The 20,077-nt window shown below is 43.1% G+C and overlaps 1 protein-coding gene across 2 annotated transcripts in view; it reads left to right on the forward strand.

The window, feature by feature from the left end:
* msra (methionine sulfoxide reductase A) overlaps positions 1–20,077 on the forward strand; it is a 61,337-nt gene that overhangs the window by 30,145 nt on the left and 11,115 nt on the right. For both annotated transcript variants that reach the window (XM_005948429.3, XM_005948428.3), the window contains exons 4-5: positions 11,666–11,770; positions 15,497–15,603. In XM_005948429.3, coding sequence (XP_005948491.1) covers positions 11,666–11,770; positions 15,497–15,603 — 212 coding nt within the window. The remainder of the gene's footprint in view (positions 1–11,665; positions 11,771–15,496; positions 15,604–20,077) is intronic.

A 20,077-nucleotide genomic window follows, 5' to 3' on the forward strand; every position in this document is an offset into this window, starting at 1 on the left:
TTTTTGGACATTACTTAACAGTACTGCTGAGACATCACACATTTATGTCTCTTTTTTTTTGTTGTTCACTTAAGCACAGAATAAGAGAGAGACAGAGACCAACTAAACATAAAAGGTGACTGAAAGAATAAATCTGTTTGTGTGGGTATTTTACCAAATTGGAACTATGGCGTTATAAGCCCACTGGGACTGCACAGCTAGACTTGACGAGCACTTCCCCCGAGTGTCAGCTGTGTTATTCAGTGTGTGACAACATAAGAAAAACAAAAAACAATTAAAAGAAATGATATATCATGTTTACTTTGTATAATTACAGCAGTGGCAGCACTGATAACTAGGGATGGGTACCGGTATCCGGTGCCATGATGGCACCGGTTCTGACATAAACGGTAGTAACCAGACCGAAAAGCAGCGCACATTTTGGTGCTTTATTTCGGTGCTTTTTTTTCCTGAGCTGTGATACACTTTAGATTCTAGCCAATCATTTTACGTTTCCGAGGATAGTAGGCGGGGCCAGGTACGTACGTTCTTTTAGAGCAGAGCTACAGATTAAAAATGCCCAAGGCGAAGCGGTCAAAAGTCTGGCTGTACTTCACAGCAAAATATGCAAACTCAGCAGCCAGTGCTTAAGCTGATACTGTGATACTGTCAAAGGAGGTAACACCTCAATCCGATGAAACACCTGGCGACGCATAGCGTTTTTTTAAAAGCCGAAAATGCGCCGTATTTGATAGCTTGCTGCGAGACCTCACACCGAGCACATCTACTTGCGGGTGTTGCCTGTTATGCCATTAGCAATCCCCCAAAAACCGAAGAGGAGAGTCCTGGCGCCCTACTCATTTAATCTTTTTTTCGATCGCTGTGTTTGCTTTATGTTGGTCATCGAGCAGCCTTCGTGGTTATCAGACCCTAAGTAACACATGCTGACACTCGGGTTTGGAATGCTCGTTCTAAGTACTAGCTAGTGAGCACAGTACCCCAAAGATAAGCGGCTAAACATCCCATATAAGTTCCAAGTTATGGTTAGAAATAGTCCTGGCCCTCTCTAGCCCACCACAAACAGCATATGTTACTTCAGTCACCTAGTAGCTCTGTCCTCTCTTATCTGTGGCTTAATAGTAACAACTTAAAATAAAATATAAAGATGACACATAAAGAGAGTAGATTGTATGAGTTCAGCGGATGATGATAGGGCACGAAAAGTCCAAGCTCACACAACATGCAGTACCGTTGTGTTCTTGCTCTCTTGCGAGTTGAGGTTCCATCTTTTAGCTTTTTGGATATGTCATTAATAAAGTTCGCGTTGCTGAGTCAATTGTGTAGTGTGTGTCTATTTTGTAGCTTCATTTGTCTAATCCAATTGTCCTGGATCTTGCATTTTTAAGTGGATTAATTGCATGTATAAGGTAGATATTTTACTTAGCAATACTAACTCTGTCTACTAAGCTCTCTAAACCGATTGCAAGCTGTTAGTTCTCTCTAGTGATTTTTGATTGTATTTCTAATGTTTCTCGGAACCTTCAGCTCAGGGTTGATTCTTGCATGCCCTCCGGAAAAGGGTGATAAAAACATAATCCCTAAACGTTATATAAACCATACGTCTCGCGCGAAGAAGTGTGACTGTAGTCTACCTCCTTTACATTAAAAACAAATGAAAGGAGGGTGTGTTTTTTTGTCGGAGGATCGCTTGGAGATGCGATTCGATGTCGCTTCTCTGTTCCCATGTCTGTATGTTACCGCGCTACGTGCGTTCAGCCCCTATATCGTGATAGTCAAGGATTTCACTTATTTTTTGATTTACTTGTCTGACCGTTATTATGTCCAGCCCAAGAAAAGGGGCGTAAGAGCTTAATTTATCGGTCCTAAGTTGCTTAGTTTATTAAGCTTCCCCTGCTTGTGTTACATTACATGTTTTCCCAGCCCTTCATGTCTGTGCTCTCCCTCGTGCTTGTCTGTGCTTTTCTGTCCACCTCTGGTCTGTGTCTCTGTGTATTTCCTGTTTACTTTGAAGGTCCATGTCTTATGTGAATGTGTCCTGCTTTGCTTCCTTGTCTCGCCAGCTGTGCCCTCCTGTGTCTCATTCCCCTCGTTACTTCCCAGTGTATTTAAACCCTGTGTTTCTCTGACTCAGTATTGCGTCGTCCCTCATGCTGTGTGGATCTCCCTGTGTGTTAATTTGTTATTTCCCAGTTTAGTTTAGTTTGCGTTGTATACTCGTTTTCCCGTGCCAGCAATTAAAGCTGTGGTTTTGAGTTCATCCCTTGTGTCTGAGTCCTGCATTTTGGGTCCAACTCCTGCCTGCCACACAGTGCTTCATGACAGAACGACGCGACCAGACATGGACTCAGCAGGCTCCGCCCGGGAAATTGATTTGGCCTGCACAGTCTGGTAGAGCAGATTTAACTGGTAAAGCAGTGTCGCAAGGGGTATAGAAGTAATTTTTCCCTCACAGTACTCTGATTTAGTGATTCTCACGTGGCTGCATTGACATTAGAGATAGCCTGAAGCTTGATCCTGTGCAGGCACAATCTCAAGATCCGTCGATGAATTCATATATGCGTGCATTAAACTCTCTGTCACATCTGCGTCATCAGGGAATAATTATGGCTGCAACCAGAGAATGTGCAGAACATATGGAATTAACGAGCCTGTGCACAGCCATCAGAGTTCAATGGTTACTTCTCATCGAAATTTCACAGAATGCAGAAACACTCTCACAAGATGATTCACGTTTTTTCGCCTACTGCTCCCTAGCAGCAACTTCTTTAAAGGCTTTAAAAGCCAGAAAAGTCCAGAAACCAATGATGATGTCGCAGTGGATGGCTATATCCATCCCTTACACATATATAAAAAAAAATTCCCCTCTTGCCCTTGCAGGCGGGGAATCCTTCAAGCTCGGGTCCTCTACCAGAGGCCTGGGAGCTTAGCTGTTCCCAGGACTGCGCTCTTCTGGACAGAGATCTCCGATGTTGTTCCCGGGATCTGCTGGAGCCACTTGCCTAGCTTGGGAGTCACCGCACCTAGTGCTCCGATTACCACGGGGACCACCGTTACCTTCACCCTCCACATCCTCTCGAGCTCTTCTCTGAGCCCTTGGTATTTCTCCTTCTCGTGTTCTTCTCTTCGAGCCTTCAGCTCGCTGATATCTTCTATCTTCCTGATCTAGTTAGGCATGGTGAGTATTCTCAATTCTACCTCTCGCCGGGACCCTACATTCGATTCACTACGGGCCGTCTTCTTCTTTTTTGTCTACCAACTCATACCCTATGTGGGCCAAGCCGACGCACTTTGGTCCTAGCCACATTCCCACCATTTTGTATTTCCCGTCTGAGATGGATGGCTGGAAGTCCACAGGATATCTTAGCATCACCACCAGGCTATCAGGGGCAGGGGCCGCGGAGTGCTCGATACCCAATTAAATTTGAGCCACGGACGGAACCCCTCAGGACTTCGACCGGAAGAGCCTATTAACAGCCCATTATTTCACGGAGGCTATCAGAGTGTTTCTGTAAGTCACTCTAAGTTCTAGTATGACGGGCCACCTTTGGATACAGTTTACTGGTCTGAAGCCCAAGGATTATCTGCATTGTTATTGCTTTTATGGCTTTGGCGCAAATAAGGTAAAAATATGAGACCCTGGTCCTCGAATATACGCCAATAATTATGCCACCCATGTGCACTACTGCCCTTGATATAATGAGTGAGCGTCTCGGCTCAATCTCCTGTTCCCTCTGCCAGGACAATTACATCTCAATGGACACCAAATCGTAATCACCTGTGGGTGCGATTAGAGGCTCTCATTCTTGGGCTAGCTTCCGTCTCTTGGTTCCCCTCAGCACAGTCGGTATTCAGTCCACCACAAGTCCATTTTCACCTCTACACCTCTTCGATGCATAGGTCACCCCACCTTTTATTATCGAGGCATTCTCATCGTGTATCTCCAAGTAGCTTTTCGCTCTTCTCCTGTCGTCACCCAGTTCGTCCCCATTGATTAGATTTATGCCTCCCATTTCATGTCCAGTGACTAACCTCACGTGCCACATCTATTTCCACCATTACCAACAATACCTACTCATCTTACCTATAATACACCAGCCTTTACAGCTGTGACTACTCAGCATGATTTTCAATATCATCAAACCGTAGTTACCTCCTCAGGAGTCGCCGCGAACCTCTCAATTGAACATACTCTTTAGGGCGTTCGCGAAATCGCATTATAACCAAAAATGTTTCAGGTCCTGCCCGGCCCGCACCACCATAATACAACACCCATTCCACCCGTACACACTCTCAACATCGTTTCTCTGGCTGGCCTGCTGGCACACCTGATACCCTGCTAGATTACCAACGCTGTCTCGCTACCATACTTCCGTCTTCGGTAGCCAGTAGATAATAAAACACCTATACTCACCATGATAACTTCCATAGCCACCATCTGGTTCCCTCGTTGCTGATCCTAGCACGCTGATAGATTTTATGCCAGACAACCAGAACACCCTCATTTTGCCCTTAATGCTTCCAGGTTGGTGCACTGTAATAGCAGCGTCACACTCTTACGTTATGCAGTCATCTCTAGTGCAATCTCCTGTGCAGCCACCTACTCCACTCTCACCACAACCAGGGTGTGCACCGTGGATCCTACTAGCTCGATGGTTCTCATTTCCGAGTTCCGTTCAGTGTCTAGGTTTATCAGATTCAGTTCAGTTCCCATAGCATGAGTACTTAGTTCCCTGGGTGTCTAGGCTGAAAAGTGGCACCCACCTTAGTCAGGTCCTAAGTGGGATATCGACGCATGGTGAATAAAGGGCCGCCGGATAATTCTACCACTATCTCTGGCCCATTTGCAAAATTCCTGACCTTATCCGACTTGCTTTGGAGCAATCTATAGAACTGGTTGAGTTTGCCACGAAGTCAAGAAGACACACCTCCGCGCCTACCGCCGCGCCCCCATCTACACTTGTGTCTCAGGATGTAAAGGCTCACAAAACCCATGTTCTGGGTGAGCCCTGGTACTCCAGACCTTACCTAACATGGTACTCGCCAAAGAGAGCAGTCGAGGTAGAAGAGGATGGGGTCACGTATTCTAGCTCCACCACAAAGAGTAGATACACCTTAGCAGAGAGTGTCCCGACCGATCCGCAAGCGATGTCGCATCAGACATCAACTTTGTCTTTCTCCGGCTTTCTCACCCGACGGCCCGGGTAGCGTCGCCTTAGGTCGGCCTCCTTCGACGGCAGACCTGGCACTCGGCCTGGGGCCTTCGTGGAGCTTACGCCTTTTCGTGATTCCTGTAGTCGCGTTTGTCCGAGTCTACAAGCCCGCGCCTGGGTCCCGTGTTTATAACGTCTATTTTGCGGACGTCCACGTCACGATTCTGCAAGGCTTGCATTGGTGCTTTGGTCCCATCTCTTCTGCCAACCACTATTAAGAATCATTTCTCCCTTCACCCGAAGCCAGCAGCAAAAAGAAGCAGCAATAACTTGCGCTTCACATGTACCGTCCGCTTTGATCAATTGCGTATGGAATTTGACTGTACTGTTTCGCTTCCCGGCCTTCCGGAACCAAACTGTTTGACATCGGCGTACTGACCCGTTAATTCCTAATCACCACGGGTCGCTTATGGTCCTCGCACCATGGCTAGCTATTCTTTTGACTGAGATACATCCGTCTCCCCTGGGTGCTGCACCTCACTATCAGAGAATGACTTTAGCGTTGGCACTCTGGCGTTCTCTCAAATCACACTCCTTGTGTTGCTTCCGTGGATTACTCTCATTCTCGGCTTATTACCACCATTCTACCGTGTTTTTACAGCGCTGTGTGTGCTGTCTTTTTCTTTACTTTTTTCACTTAATAGTAACGCTTCCTGCTCCCCAGGCACAAAGTGGAACCTAGGCCAATTATTTATGCTTGTCCGTTTTCTTCATTATATCACTAGAAAATTAATTCTCACAAGATACCTTCTCTCATATCGAGTGCTCTCCAGACACCCATTGTAGAATATTTTTTAAGGTTATCTGCTATAAAAAGCCAGACCAGGAAAATCTCCTTCATGTTTTTCTGTGTTTATTCTCAGTTACTTTACACACAAAGCGGATCTGCTGTCGTGTGTGTTCACAATTCTGATGAAGTCTGAGTCGATCCGTGGATGTTAGCTCGTCAATAAGACTTTGGACTGATTTGAGACTTGATTATGTGTGATAAAACTCCACTCTCTTGCTGTGATTCGTCTTCGATAATATGTCCAAGTTACACTGTTTGCCATCTCCTATTGTTATCATGTCTTGTGCTGGGACTTCGAAAAGGAGCGCGAGCTGTTTCTAGGCACTTCACGTGATCCATGAGTATTTTTGAATCGCGCACACACTCACACCCGAAGAAAGTGTATATGGTGAGGACGTGAGTGTATAATCCAACAGTCTCTTACCAAAAAAAAAAACACATAGTGAAGAACAGGGAGAAGAAAAAAAGAAAAGACTAAGAATCCCAGCACGGACAAGGTGAACGTATTCTCGTGTGAATCGGATAAGTTCAAATTCCAATAGTAAGTTGGAAAATCACAATGAGTGGGGACCCAGGCACCAAGCACGCACTCCATTGATAGCAACTTTAATGCAAAATCATTCATCACACCTTTTTGGTCTGTTAAGTTAGGCCTGATCCTTCTGGAAAGTATATCTCAAAAACAATAGACCACAGTAGCTCATGAGCAACACTCACATAACCTTCTTACTTGGTCTTGCTGGAGGTCCACTGTCTTTGTGTCTTTAAATGGCAGCTGCTGTGTTCATTTCTCTTTTTATTATTCCTGGATTCTGCTGGAGTAGTTTTGTATAATTTACACTTCAAAGTACTCCTTATTTATTTTTCATTGAGGAGTTCATCCTGTGTGAAACAATCATCTTTACCTCCCCCTTGACTGTCTACCTCCCACAAACAGAAGGTTTATGTCAGGATCCTGGGTCATTCGACCCAGCGCTCTTAGTTTTCCTGTGTTCCTGTTTCATGTCAAGTTCATTTGTTATTCTTGGAGTTAATTTATCGGTCCTAAGTTGCTTAGTTTATTAAGCTTCCCCTGCTTGTGTTACATTACATGTTTTCCCAGCCCTTCATGTCTGTGCTCTCCCTCGTGCTTGTCTGTGCTTTTCTGTCCACCTCTGGTCTGTGTCTCTGTGTATTTCCTGTTTACTTTGAAGGTCCATGTCTTATGTGAATGTGTCCTGCTTTGCTTCCTTGTCTCGCCAGCTGTGCCCTCCTGTGTCTCATTCCCCTCGTTACTTCCCAATGTATTTAAACCCTGTGTTTCTCTGACTCAGTATTGCGTCGTCCCTCATGCTGTGTGGATCTCCCTGTGTGTTAATTTGTTATTTCCCAGTTTAGTTTAGTTTGCGTTGTATACTCGTTTCCCCGTGCCAGCAATTAAAGCTGTGGTTTTGAGTTCATCCCTTGTGTCTGAGTCCTGCATTTTGGGTCCAACTCCTGCCTGCCACACAGTGCTTCATGACAGAACGACGCGACCAGACATGGACTCAGCAGGCTCCGCCCGGGAAATTGATTTGGCCTGCATCCAAGGTCTGGTAGAGCAGATTTCCCACACTGATGATGTCCGTGCCATGACAGTAGGAATCAAAGCCATTGAAGCCATCCTCGAGAGGAACGCCCACTTTGGTCAACTCAGAGGATTTATGGACTCAATAAACATGGTGCGCGAGGCCCGGGAGGTACTGCAAGCCCGAGAGTTAGCCATTCTCGCCCGCTCCCGGTATTCAGCGCCGAAGCCACCACCGCTGCAGCAGCAGATGGAGCTCTCTGCAATGCAGCAGCAGCCATTAAAGCGCAAGGGGGTTTCCACGCCACTGCCACGTCCAGCTCTGACCACCGCTGACCTGCCTCTTTTCTCGCAGCAATATGGTCAGAGGAGGAGTCAGATTCTACCTCTCTGCCATTACCGGCAACCACCACTATCTCCACTCCCATTTCCAGGGGGAAGCAGCAGCAGCGCAGGCAGCGAAAATTGCCACGGACGGAACCCAGGACTTCACCAGAGCAAACGCCTTAGGTGAGTGTAAGTGATACTGAACAGTTTACTGGGTCTGAAGGCCCAAGGTCTGATTATGTTATGGCTGAAAAGAAAAAGACTGTGTCCTTTGAAACCAAAATTTCCCATTTGGGTGATCTAAAAGACTGTTCTCCTCATGCTCCTCCCGCCATAACAATGCAAACTGTGGTAAGCTCACTTAGCAGCTCCGTCTCCTGTGTCCCCGCTAGCACAGTCGTTATCTCCACCACAAGCTCCATTTTCACCTCTACCATCACTTCAGTCATCCGTTCGGTCTTCCACTCAGTCGCCCTTAGCTCCATCATCCACACTACCACTTGCTTCTCTTCCACCACAACCATCACTACACTCAGCCATTCAGGCTGCTACTCAGTCAGTCATTCAACCTATAGCCCTGCCATTAATGCACTCTGTAGCTGAGCCATTAACCGCCCGGCCCGCAGCCAATTCAGCCACTCCTCCACCCGTTACACCTCCACATCGTCACTGCTGCCCGCAGCACAGCCCTTATCCGCGCTACCCATAACTCCGTCTTCAGTGTCCCCTCTCCCTGTAGCTCAGCCATTGGTTCTGTCATCAGCAGCTATGTTTGCACCAGAACCATTAGCTCAGTCTCCTGTGCAGTCACCTCTAGTTCAGTTTCCTGTGCAGTCATCTACTCCACCACCTACTCCACTCTCACCACAATCGTTACTACAGCCATCAATTCAGTCCCCTGTGCCAGTTCAGACTTCAGTTCAGTCCCTTGTAGTACTTCAGTTCCCTGGTCAGCTACACACTCACCCACCTAGTCAGCCTAATGTTCAGTCAGGGGTCCCGACACCCTCTGGCCCTGCATCTGCTCCTGCTGGAGGCTCGAGTGAGTAGATCAAGCACTCTGCGGCTCCCGCGCCGCCATCTACCTTGTCCGCTGGGGGTTCTGGTGAGCCCAACCAGCCCTTCCTCATGTCTGCTGGAGGGTCCGAGTGGCCCGTTCAGCCGTCACCTGCAGTGTCACCATCCGCAGCTGTTTCGGCGTCGCCTGGTCCGGCCTCTGCTTCTGGTCCTGCGGTTGTTACACCGCTGTCCAAGGTACGTCCAGCACCTCAGCATCGCGGCCACTTTCTGGGCCTCTAGACGTCATTGCCGTCGTTGCCGTCCGCACGGTCGGCCCCCTGAACTGTTTCCACGTCGCCGCCGTTGCCGTCCGCACGGTTGGCCTCCGGAACCAAACTGTTTTGGACTCCCGTGTTGCCGTCCTCCGGGTTGGTCCCCTGAATTATTGATGAACTGCTCCCTGTGCGGCAGTGTTTTGTGCACATTTTGTTTTACAATCTTTGTGCTCCTGTTTTTTGTTCCGTTCCGGTGTATTGTCCTGCTCCCACAATGCCTGGTTATTGTTGAGTTTTTGTTCCTGTTTTGATTTTTCCAGATTTTTTTCCCATGTCTCCAGTCATGTCTCCCCCCCCCCCCGTAACTTCACTGGAACTCGAATGATTTTTTTCCACTTGTGTCTTTTCCAGTCTGAGATTCGTGTCTGCTCAAGACTCTGGCTTGACTTGATTGTGACCCCCTGTGTCTCATTATATAGTCCTGTCCTCCCCTTTCGTCATGTCTTTGTGCCTGTTTTGGGGCCTGTTTCTAGGCCTTAACTCCAGAGTTTTGACACCCTAAACCTGAAGAATATATGGAGCTGGATCAGTTTTTACCAAAAAAAAAAAAACAGAAAAGGGAAAAAAAGAAAAGAAAAATCCAGAGTATCCTGAGTCAGATTAAATCCAAAAGTGAAATCTTTCAAAGCTGGGCCAGGCCCCCGCCTCCGATACAATTTTAATGCAAATCCATTCATAACCTTTGGAGTAATTCAAAAAACAAACTGAAGTAATCACATAACCTTCTTACTTGTCAGTAAACATTATAATGAATGCAAATGTTGCCTAATGTCTGCTTGATCTGTAAAAGCATGCAACTGCTTATTACATGTATGGAATTTATAAAATGATGTTATGTAATTGTTCCACTGCCATCAAACACCAGTTACCAGTAAAGGCTGTTTATACAGGTGCAAAGGAGTCTTAAGAAATTCATTCATTTAGTTTAACAAAAATAAGAGAAAAATAATATTTCAGGTCATTGCAGGTTGATTCTGAATTAATGATAGATTATCAGATTATTTTGCAGCTGAATGTCTATTAAGCTAACAGCTGCAGCATTATTTTTTGTGGTTCCAACCACTGCTGTATTTCTCGTGCTGTCCAAGATGAATTAATTCCTGTGAGACTGGCCTGGTGAAGCATTAATTTAATATCGACTGCTGCTTTGTCTCTGTTCGCCAATATCTTTCCGTAGGAATCCATAACTCCTGATATTAAAAAAGTAATAAGACAGAGAGAGACATAGCAGTGGAGGCAGAATAAGAGACGGGGGAAGATGAGGTGTCACGTAATGGGTCACGCTCATTACCAGCACCAGCTGCTGTTTGACTGTCTGTAACAGCGATTGTTTGTAGTGGTTGAATGTTGAAATCGGCTTTGAACCAGTATTTAAGAAAAAAAAAAAATTCTGTTTTTTTTAGGTGTAAAATATGATCATTTTGGAGGCATTCAGAAAATATACAAATATCTACCTTAGAACTCCTTAGCTTTGGATATTAAAATATATTATGTGAATACTGTAAGTTATAAGTCTTGTGTGCTTTTTCTTATTTTCTAAAAGCTTCCCTTTAGTCATGACTGTTTTGTTCACATCTACTAGGGGGATCAATAACTCTTGATGTTAAAAGCTCCAGAACCAGTGAAAAGGTGAACCTTGAGTTGAGATTCTTCTGTCAATGACAGTGAAGTCTAGATTAAAATATTAAGCTCAAATTGAGAGACAGTATGGATGAGGTACCTAAAATACAGCTAAGCACTTACAGCTGCTGACGAAGACCATGTGATGCAAGCAAAGGATCCAAAGGAAAACAGTAAGAAGACCTTCAAGGCTGGTTTGTTAATGGCAAGTGAAGAGTGATGAGCTGTCAGGCTGAAGTTAACAAAATAATCTTAACTCAAGGTCCTTTTACTGGTTTATTTCGCTTGGTCCTCATCATGACTTAAGTACTTATTTAGCTAGTACTTCTGGATTATGGGTAATAGCTTGCTTGCAAACCAGCAGTTAAAATAAAATTGGATCAACTGCAGTCCACTTGTTATTCTGAAGCTTTTCACTGTATTTCACTGTATTTTCATCAGTAGCTGGATTTGTTCAGTAATGCACAACAAATCGATGTAGACCAGTGACTCCCAAGTCCCTCATTAGAAAGGGCTTTCTAGTGGAAAGTCAATATGGTGAAAATATTTAATGTGTTACATAAAAGCTAAAAACAATTTTGCGGGTGATCTTGTCCATAGCATCACATTGCTTCAGTTCCAAACTGGGGCCATCTTAACCTCCATTCACATTGAGCAATGCAATGAAACAACCCAGGTCCAAACCAAAAAAAGCTCTTAATGGAGCTGTGGAAAATGTGAAAGGAAAAAAAATCTAAATGTTTTTTCATAAGCAGTGAATTAGGGGGAATGATTCATCAGTTGAACACGCTGTACCTTTCCGTATCATTCATCTGCTCACAAATGTTGTATTTTGCAGGCAGGACAGGCCACGCTGAGGTGGTCAGAGTTGTCTTCCAACCAGAGCAGATCAGCTTTGCCAGTCTCCTCAAAGTCTTCTGGGAAAGCCACAACCCAACTCAAGGTACATCATTCACCAACAAACTCATTACTTTGGCCCCAAAGGAAAACACTGAGTTTTGTTTTTTTTAAACTGATAAACAGAATGAAAAAGTGGCTAATGCAGTGAATACTGAAAAGTGTAATTTTTCTTCTTACCTTTTCCCCATTATGCTTCATTTTCTTCTGATTTTCACCAGGAAATTCTATTAACCCGCACTAACAGTAATATCAGTTTGTAATACATTCAAGATTTTATTAAACTGAGTGAGAACAGGAAGCATCATCTATCATCGTATGTATCTTAGAATACCATTAGGGAACTATTATGAGGATAAAACTGATGAGAAAAAAAGTGTTTGGTTTAAAGATGGCAACAGAAAAAAAACAGCTAATAAAGCCTTTTGAAACAAAAGCAGGTTTTAGGCTCATTGTTTCAAAATTACAGACTCCGTTTTTTCAGGCTGGCTCAACTGTTAGCTGCTATTAGCCAACTTCTTAAAGCTTAGTTTTAATGTTATTTTTTAGCTACATTGCATTACATTACTTCTAGTATAAATAATATATTACATTTTCAGCTACCTCCTGAGAAATGTAACAGGGTACATTTGCATTACCAGAAATTATCCACCCTTTTGCATTTAGCTGGTTTAACCTACTTTACATTCACCTCCGAGTAAGTGTAAAGTAGGAATACCGTATTTCCCGGACTACAAAGCGCACCTGAATATTAGCCGCACAAGCTAAAATCAGGAGAAAATCCTGTTTTGTACATACATTAGCCGCACCTGACTAAAAGCCGCAGGTGTTTCAATGTTGACTTATCATATGTAAGAGAATATGCACAAAGCGAATTGTCAGGAAAGAGACGGCTGTTTGGAGACATCACTTTTATTAATATTTTGAAAAACAAGTTACGGGTACATATTTGCATAACTTTATAGGTATATGTACAAGTAGCGGTAATTACAAGTATGAAACATGTACTGTGCTTCATAAATGAGTAACAAATGTAGTACATAGCAGTAACCTACAGCACACCAGAAAAATAGATTCAGACTACCTTTTAGGCTCAGGTGCAGTGACACGGCTTTAACAAGAAGAAAAGTCAGTCATTCACCACCATCTTCCTGCGCACTAAAACCACCAAAGTCCTCTTCTCCAGTGTCGGATACAAACAGGCTCAGGATGGCTTCGTCATCCACTCTCAGCTTCTTTCCTTCGTTGTCACTTTCAAAACCAAAGAAATCTTCGTTGTCAGTGTCGGAGTCGAACACCCTCTGAAGGGCCGTGGCGGTGTCCTCCTCTCCATCATGCAGCAGTCCAGCCCATCGAAATCCGTTGGTGATCGTGGATGTTTTCACACTTTTCTACGCTGTCAGATTCCACCGGTGGAGTTGAGCATAACTTGCTTTTCGCAAGTTTATCGCCGCTCATCATCCACGACTCCCGCTGAACATGTACCGCTACTTTGAAGTTTGTTTTTCGCACTACTTGTACGACACTATGTTGCCTGGCGGATGGACACGTGACCAACATGCCACTCTTTAACCCCGATACTGTGTGTCTGATCACATGCCCTTCCGCCAGGCAACGTAGTGCCGTACAACAGCGGAACAAACAAAACAAATCGTCTTACGATATCACAAAAATTATGGACAATCCATAGAAAAGCCGCACCTGACTAAAAGCTGCAGAGTTCAAAGCTTGTGCAAAAAGTAGCGGCTTATAGCCCGACAATTACGGTGCTAGTTTATTTCATAAAGTCTTTCTCCTCATCTCCAGTGTCAGTGTCATCTTCAAAATGTCTGTTTCCAATTAAAGATCATCCACATGTTTAATTTGACAAAGATTTTACACCAGATGCCCTTCCCATTTAACCGAACTTGGGACTTGGTTTTCACTATAGAGACAGCAACCAATCACTCACAATGAAACCTAACTAAGCTTACATGAGCAAATAACATGACACAGGCTCACTGCCACGTGCTAATCTTTTCATGTAGTAAAGTATGATTACTCACTTCAGTGATTGGCTTCTCCTTCTTTCTGATGGTGAACTGCAGAAGCAGCTATCTCTGGTTCTGGTTACCTTTGTGGTAGTGCAGTGGTTAGCACTGTTGCCTCACTGCAAGAAGGGCCTGGTTTCGAATCCAGCATTGGGCCGGTTTGCATGTTCTCTCTGTGAATTCCCCGGGTACTCTATCTTCCTCACAGTCCCGAGAAATATAGTTTGTAGAGTTAGATTAATTGGTGATTTTGTGTGTTAGCCCGGAGACAGACTGGCAACCTGTCCAGGGTGTATCCCACTGCTTGCCCTGTGGCAGCTGGGATAGATCCCAACCCCCCACCCGTGACACTGACTTGGCCACCGCAACGTGGTGACATCATTCGGGGCGACTGGAATCGATAAGGGAATCGTTTGCAAAAATGGCAAACAATTCCAAGGAATTGAAACAGTGGGAACCGGTTCTCAACAAGAACCGAGTTTCGATACCCATCCCTAATTCCATGGCCCTGCAACTCCTTTAGATATAATGTGTAGCAAGCTGAGTGCTTTTGTCCTCTCTTTTTATCACCCCACCACAAAATAGTGTAAATTCTTCCCACAGTATCAAAAAAAATTACAATTTTCAGAAACAGGTTTTCATTCATTCACATATAGGATAAATGTTATTTTATTTAACATACATTACAACAAAAAGATATTATAATATGTCAGCATACTGAAAAGTAATGAAGCGTGTAAAAGGTCATATTTCTGTAATGATCCTCGTCTTATTGAGAGAAAAATGGGAGCTGCTGCAGCTGGTGTTTTTCCATGCTTGCTTTATGTGGTCCTCAGTGTTTGCTGTTTATAGAGACACAGCAGTCTCCTTGATAATCTAACATCCCTCTTGTTTTTTTTGTTATGATCATCACATTTAATTATTTACTATTAACTTTATCCTGTCGTTTTGGCAGAAGGGTCTAAACGTTAAAATAACTCATGTAAATGCACTTTAGGAGTCACATTTCCATGTATACAGGCTTGTTCCTTTATATTTCTGTAACTCTATAATTTCTATAATATGTTTTTGAATGCATCTGTTATCTTTGTACTGGCTGCAACTGTGAGTCACGTCTAAATAAACGAGACCCTTCAGAGCCACAGGGTCCTGAAAAAGCTGCTCCAGCATTAGTTTGAATTAGTTTGAAACATGTCATTTTTTGTCTGCTGCTGCTTTGAATGAGAGGCATAACATGTTTAGGCAATCCCTTCACATAAAACTTCCCGATAAACACATTTAATGTACTGATTTAGATTTGTTATGCATGCCAATGTCAGCAGCGCAGGTGCAGGTAAAGCTGATGATATTTGCTGTCAGTAGGTGGATGAAATATCTTCAGTCACAGTGGAACATAAATGTCTGCACCTGCGTGTGCGTCACAGATTGACCCACACACATTGCCATCATTAGAAACCTTTGAGTTAACCAGACGCGGTTGTCGACAGGCTGACAAGATGACAGTTAAATGATGAAAGGATGCACGGCGAGATGATCAAATCAGTCAAAAACAGCATTCAGTTCCACCAAGACAGACAAGTCATATTTTTGGAAATGTTGTCAGCTGTTGTTTTCAGATGATGTGACGTTCCCTCTGCCAAGAACTGAGGACAACGGCACCTCGCGTCAGCTGAAATCGTCAATTCTTGATTTTTGTATTTATTTTTTTGGTCTGTTTTTTTTGCGTGTCTGTTTTTGTGCAGGGATGCGTCAGGGGAACGATATTGGGACGACATACCGCTCTGCCATCTACACCTACACAAAGCAGCAGCTTGAGGAAGCTCTGGCCTCCAAAGAGCAATACCAGAAGGTACACGAATATATCTGTCATTTGTTTTTATGACTGGGTGATTTTAAATGCCTTGTTTTTGTCTCTTTGCCTTTAAACATCATATGCTGATTTCAGAAGCCTTTATTCTGGATTTGAAAAAACCCCAAATATGCTAAATGATGAAAAAGGCTGCATGGAGAGACATCCCATAAATATGGGATAGATAGTGACAAGAGGCCCGTTTCCCAATATGTAAAGTGAAACAACAGACTTTATTTCAAGCATATCTGGAACTAAAAGTAAAAGTCTTAAATGGTCTTATGGTCAGCAGGTGGTGACTCCTCTGGTTGTCTATATAAAAACTACTCTACTTCTCATGCCCACAATGCTCAAGTCTCAAGTCTCTGTTAGCTTGTTCTCCTTCCATGTGCTTCCATGGAAAAAGGCAGACAGAGCAGATCAATGGCAGATCAATGGCTATATATAACACCGATTATGTCAGAATGTTTGTTGAAGTGGGTTGCAAAGAGGATTGCAGATGCATAATAACTATAGTAACAGCTTAAGCAACATGCTATATGTGAGATTTGATAACTGGATGTGTAGAAGCGTATCAGCCATGAGTCGTCAGCTGCTGTGTGCTTGCACTGAAATGAGCTGATCTGCCGGGATTGTGGCTGAGATCAACACAAACTAGTCAGATTAACCATTTGTATTCCTGCACAGATATGAAGAAACAGAAACATTTCAATTTTTTATGCATTCATTAAAAGAAACCCTCCAGCATATGATGTAAAGCCAGTAAAGCCCTGCATCCATGTAAGCGCACCCTTTGTCTCCTCATCCTCCATTTGGATTCTTTTTTCTTCCTCCTTGTTACTAACTTCCATTTACCAGCATCCCCCTCTGCTTCTCAGCCCTCTTTCTTGCCGTCTGTATCAGAGACTTTTGACTACAGTGTGTGAATACTGAAACATAATGGACCTGTCGGTGCGTACATGCAGCATTCTCCATATATTTCCATATGCTTTTAAAGTCTGCGCACACAGAAGATGTTCACACGCTGCCTCTCTCAAACGCTCCTGCTGAGGCTTCTCCACCACCATCCCACCAAAGGGCTTGTTGCCATGGAAACTGACGAAGAAGAGGTTACTTTATTCTACTCTATTCTATTCTAGTGTAGTCTGGTCTTCATTAAAGGCCTTTTTTCACCCTGTTTGCCCTTCCTTTTCTTTCAGAAACCTTTTTTTTTTTTTCTCTCAGCAAAATTTGTCTCAGAATCAAGCACTTGAATGGGCTGAATGGAGTGCAGTCGTTGGGGTTTCATAATGGTTCTGGTTATGCTGTGGCTTTGTGCGTGTAACATGAATATCAAAAACAGCTCGTCCAGCAGAAGGGGGAAGTAATAATGTGGGAGCATTAATTAACAACAACCCAGTAGAGAGCCTAAGACATCAGAGTGGATTGGGAACATGGTGAGAGGTGGGGGATGAACCCTACTCTTACCATAACAACTGAAAAACATCAACTAATGGATATGTAATGATACTAAATTGTCCCGAAGTTAAGCTTCGTCCATACACAGAGAAGGCCAATGTCATTGTCTTTATTGTTTCATGTCAGAAATTGTGTTTGTACCAGTTTTCTTAGGCAGCTTTTCCCCAAAAGCATCTTGAGTTGAAGATAATCATAAAATGTATCTTGTGTTATATTTACTGGACATTTAGCTAGCATTAACTGGAGTAATAGTTGAAGCTTGCTGAGCTGAAAACAAATGCAAGAGGTTGTCAACTGATAGATTTTTTTTTTCTTTTAAATTAATGTTTTGTTTCACAGAGCGCTGAGTTTAAATATTAGGAGTTGAGTCCCATTAGGTGAACGCTGGAATTCGAGGTCATAACAAAGTAAAGTAAACCTATTTAATGTCTGTAAGGGCTGATAAAAGGGCAGAATTGACAGTATTGCTGTCACATATCTTCAGACACTTAGCTGAAAAACACGGGATCTATAAGAAAGAAAAAATAATTGCATATAAATTAATAACTGATTTAGATTTTTGTGTAGCAGGCTGATAAAATGCAGCTGGACAAGACGAGACAGGGCTGCAAGAGACAGGCACACTTGGGCCGTACGATTAATTGAGTTTGAATCTTGATCAAGACTTTGGCTTTCCACAATTAAGTGAACACGATCGAGTAATATTCAAAATGCATGCTCTGCCAATAGACTGCAGATCTAACGTGTTAACCACAGTGGTTCCCTGCATCCTGCAGCATAAAGTTTCCGCAATCAGGAACACGACATCAAACAACAGATATACAACAAAACTCAAATGTCTGGAACGACAAGAGGCGGCGAGCTTGTCCCTCAAAGCAGATCGTCATCAGTTGTTTGGAAATGCTTTGGCTTTATGGCCAGCGAGGTTAACCAAGGACACATTGAAATCACTAACCAGTCACCAAAGTTATGTATACAATAAACATGGTGAGTAACAAAGGCTTCAGGAACATAGTGAACTTACCGGCTGTATAGTTTTTCAAAAGCAGAAATTAGTGTTGTTTTTACACGACAGTGCAATAAAAACATTTTTGTGTCCATTTGAATAATAAATCAAAATGTGATCACTATGTATTTCCTTACCATTCTGTACAGTCAGTGTGTGTTGAATAAGATAACAGAGTCGTTGCAAAGATTCAGTTAAATGAGGATTTTACTGGGCAGGATGCAAATTGATCCAGATATGAGTGGAAAATGGTTCAACTTTCATCAAAACATTTGCTGGAGTGAGGCTGGAGGCACATAACAAAATGAAATGAAGTTTTTGTCAAGTGGTTTTCCACTAGAGAAAAAAAAATCTTATTATGGGCTGAAGACCCAGCCAGCCCACTTTTTATTTATTTATTTTGTGGAAATTGAGTCACCATTTTTAACAATGGACAGACATTGTAGGTGAGTGACAAACAGGTAGATGGTGACTTGTTTGCCTGCAGGCTTTTAGCACATTATTGCAAATATTCACTCGAGTCAAACAGAATCACTAGAGCAGCTTATGGATATTTCACGCATGTAAGATTTGTTGTATGCCAGATGTTATAAACACAAGTTTTAGATCCTAATATTTCATGGATTCCAGGGGGATGCAGAACCAGTGGAAAAATGCAGTTGGCTGTGGTTTAATGTGACTCCCTCTTCGATATTACACAATTGCATTCAAGATAATATGTATATGATGCATTTTTCTTTGCAGATCTAATACAATGGGCATGTCCTTGTCAAAAGAGATAAAAATATGGTGAGGTCTCCTTGTTTTATTCCCAAGCTAACTTCTTTGTTTCGAATGCTCAAACATAGGTTTGCAAACTTGTGTGTGAATAAATACAACCCCCACCTGGCAAGGCGGGAAACAAAAACCTCGATGCCAACACTTCCACTAATACACAGATATATCAAAATGTAGCCGTCTGCCACGGCATTAATGTGTTACACACTCCACTTATGTCCAGAAGCTCTTTCTTATCTGTTGCTGTGTGACCTTTTTCTCAGCAGCCGCTTCTTCCAAAAATGTAAATGTGTTTTAGACATCTTTGGATTTAAAAAATTAACCATTTGGATTGACATTTTATTTGACTGTGAAATGGTTAAAATCAGACAGCCACACAACATCCCAGCCAGGAATATATTTTTAAGAAAACATTTGTTTTCACCATTTACATATATATAGATATAAATTATGTTTCTCATAGGGTTACGTTTCTGTGTCTTGCATGGTGAACTTACCTGTTTGAGCCTCTGTGACACTGAAAAGCTCTTGTTCTCAGATGCTGAGGTGGCATGGTGGTGCAGTGGTTAGCACTGTTACTTCACAGCAACAAGAATGTGCGTTAGGTCATGCTGGCTGTCACATGATTTTGCAGAAGTGTTGAGGAGGCAGATATTTCATATGTGTCATTGGGAGACGATGTTTTTTCACCCTTTAGTTTGAACCAGATGTTAACAAAGTTGTCCTTTTTAGACACGCTTTTGCTGGGGGGGAAATTTCTCTCTGCTGCAGCACTAAGCACAAGACCTGTTGTGACTTTTCATCATGGCTTTCCCCAATTCCTTCAGAACTCCTTACACATCCAAGACTGTGCTCAATGTTGATATTAAACTTAAACTTCACCTGCCCTGTAATATATGTTTCAGGTTATTGTTTCCTGTATTTTATTTCATTATGTGAAGTATTTCTTAGGCTCTCAAAAAGCCCTGTTTTAATAATATGTCTTATTAATAGCATTTTTATATTAATTTTTACTTCCTCCCTCCATTTACATTGTCGAGTAATTACAGAGACATTTGATGGATGGATAGATTACTCTATAAAAATCTCTTTTAGGTTTTGTTTCCTCTCTCATTTTTTTTCTCACCAGATTGGCCACCCCACCTCTCCCATCTGTGTGTGTGTGTGTGTGTGTGTTTGTGTGTGTGTGTGTGTGTGTGTGTGTGTGTGTGTGTGTGTGTGTGTGTGTGTGTG

The sequence above is a fragment of the Haplochromis burtoni genome, unplaced genomic scaffold (genome assembly GCF_018398535.1).
Source record: "Haplochromis burtoni strain Fernald_Lab_line unplaced genomic scaffold, NCSU_Asbu1 Contig_93, whole genome shotgun sequence".
NCBI classification, from domain to species: Eukaryota; Metazoa; Chordata; class Actinopteri; order Cichliformes; family Cichlidae; genus Haplochromis; species Haplochromis burtoni.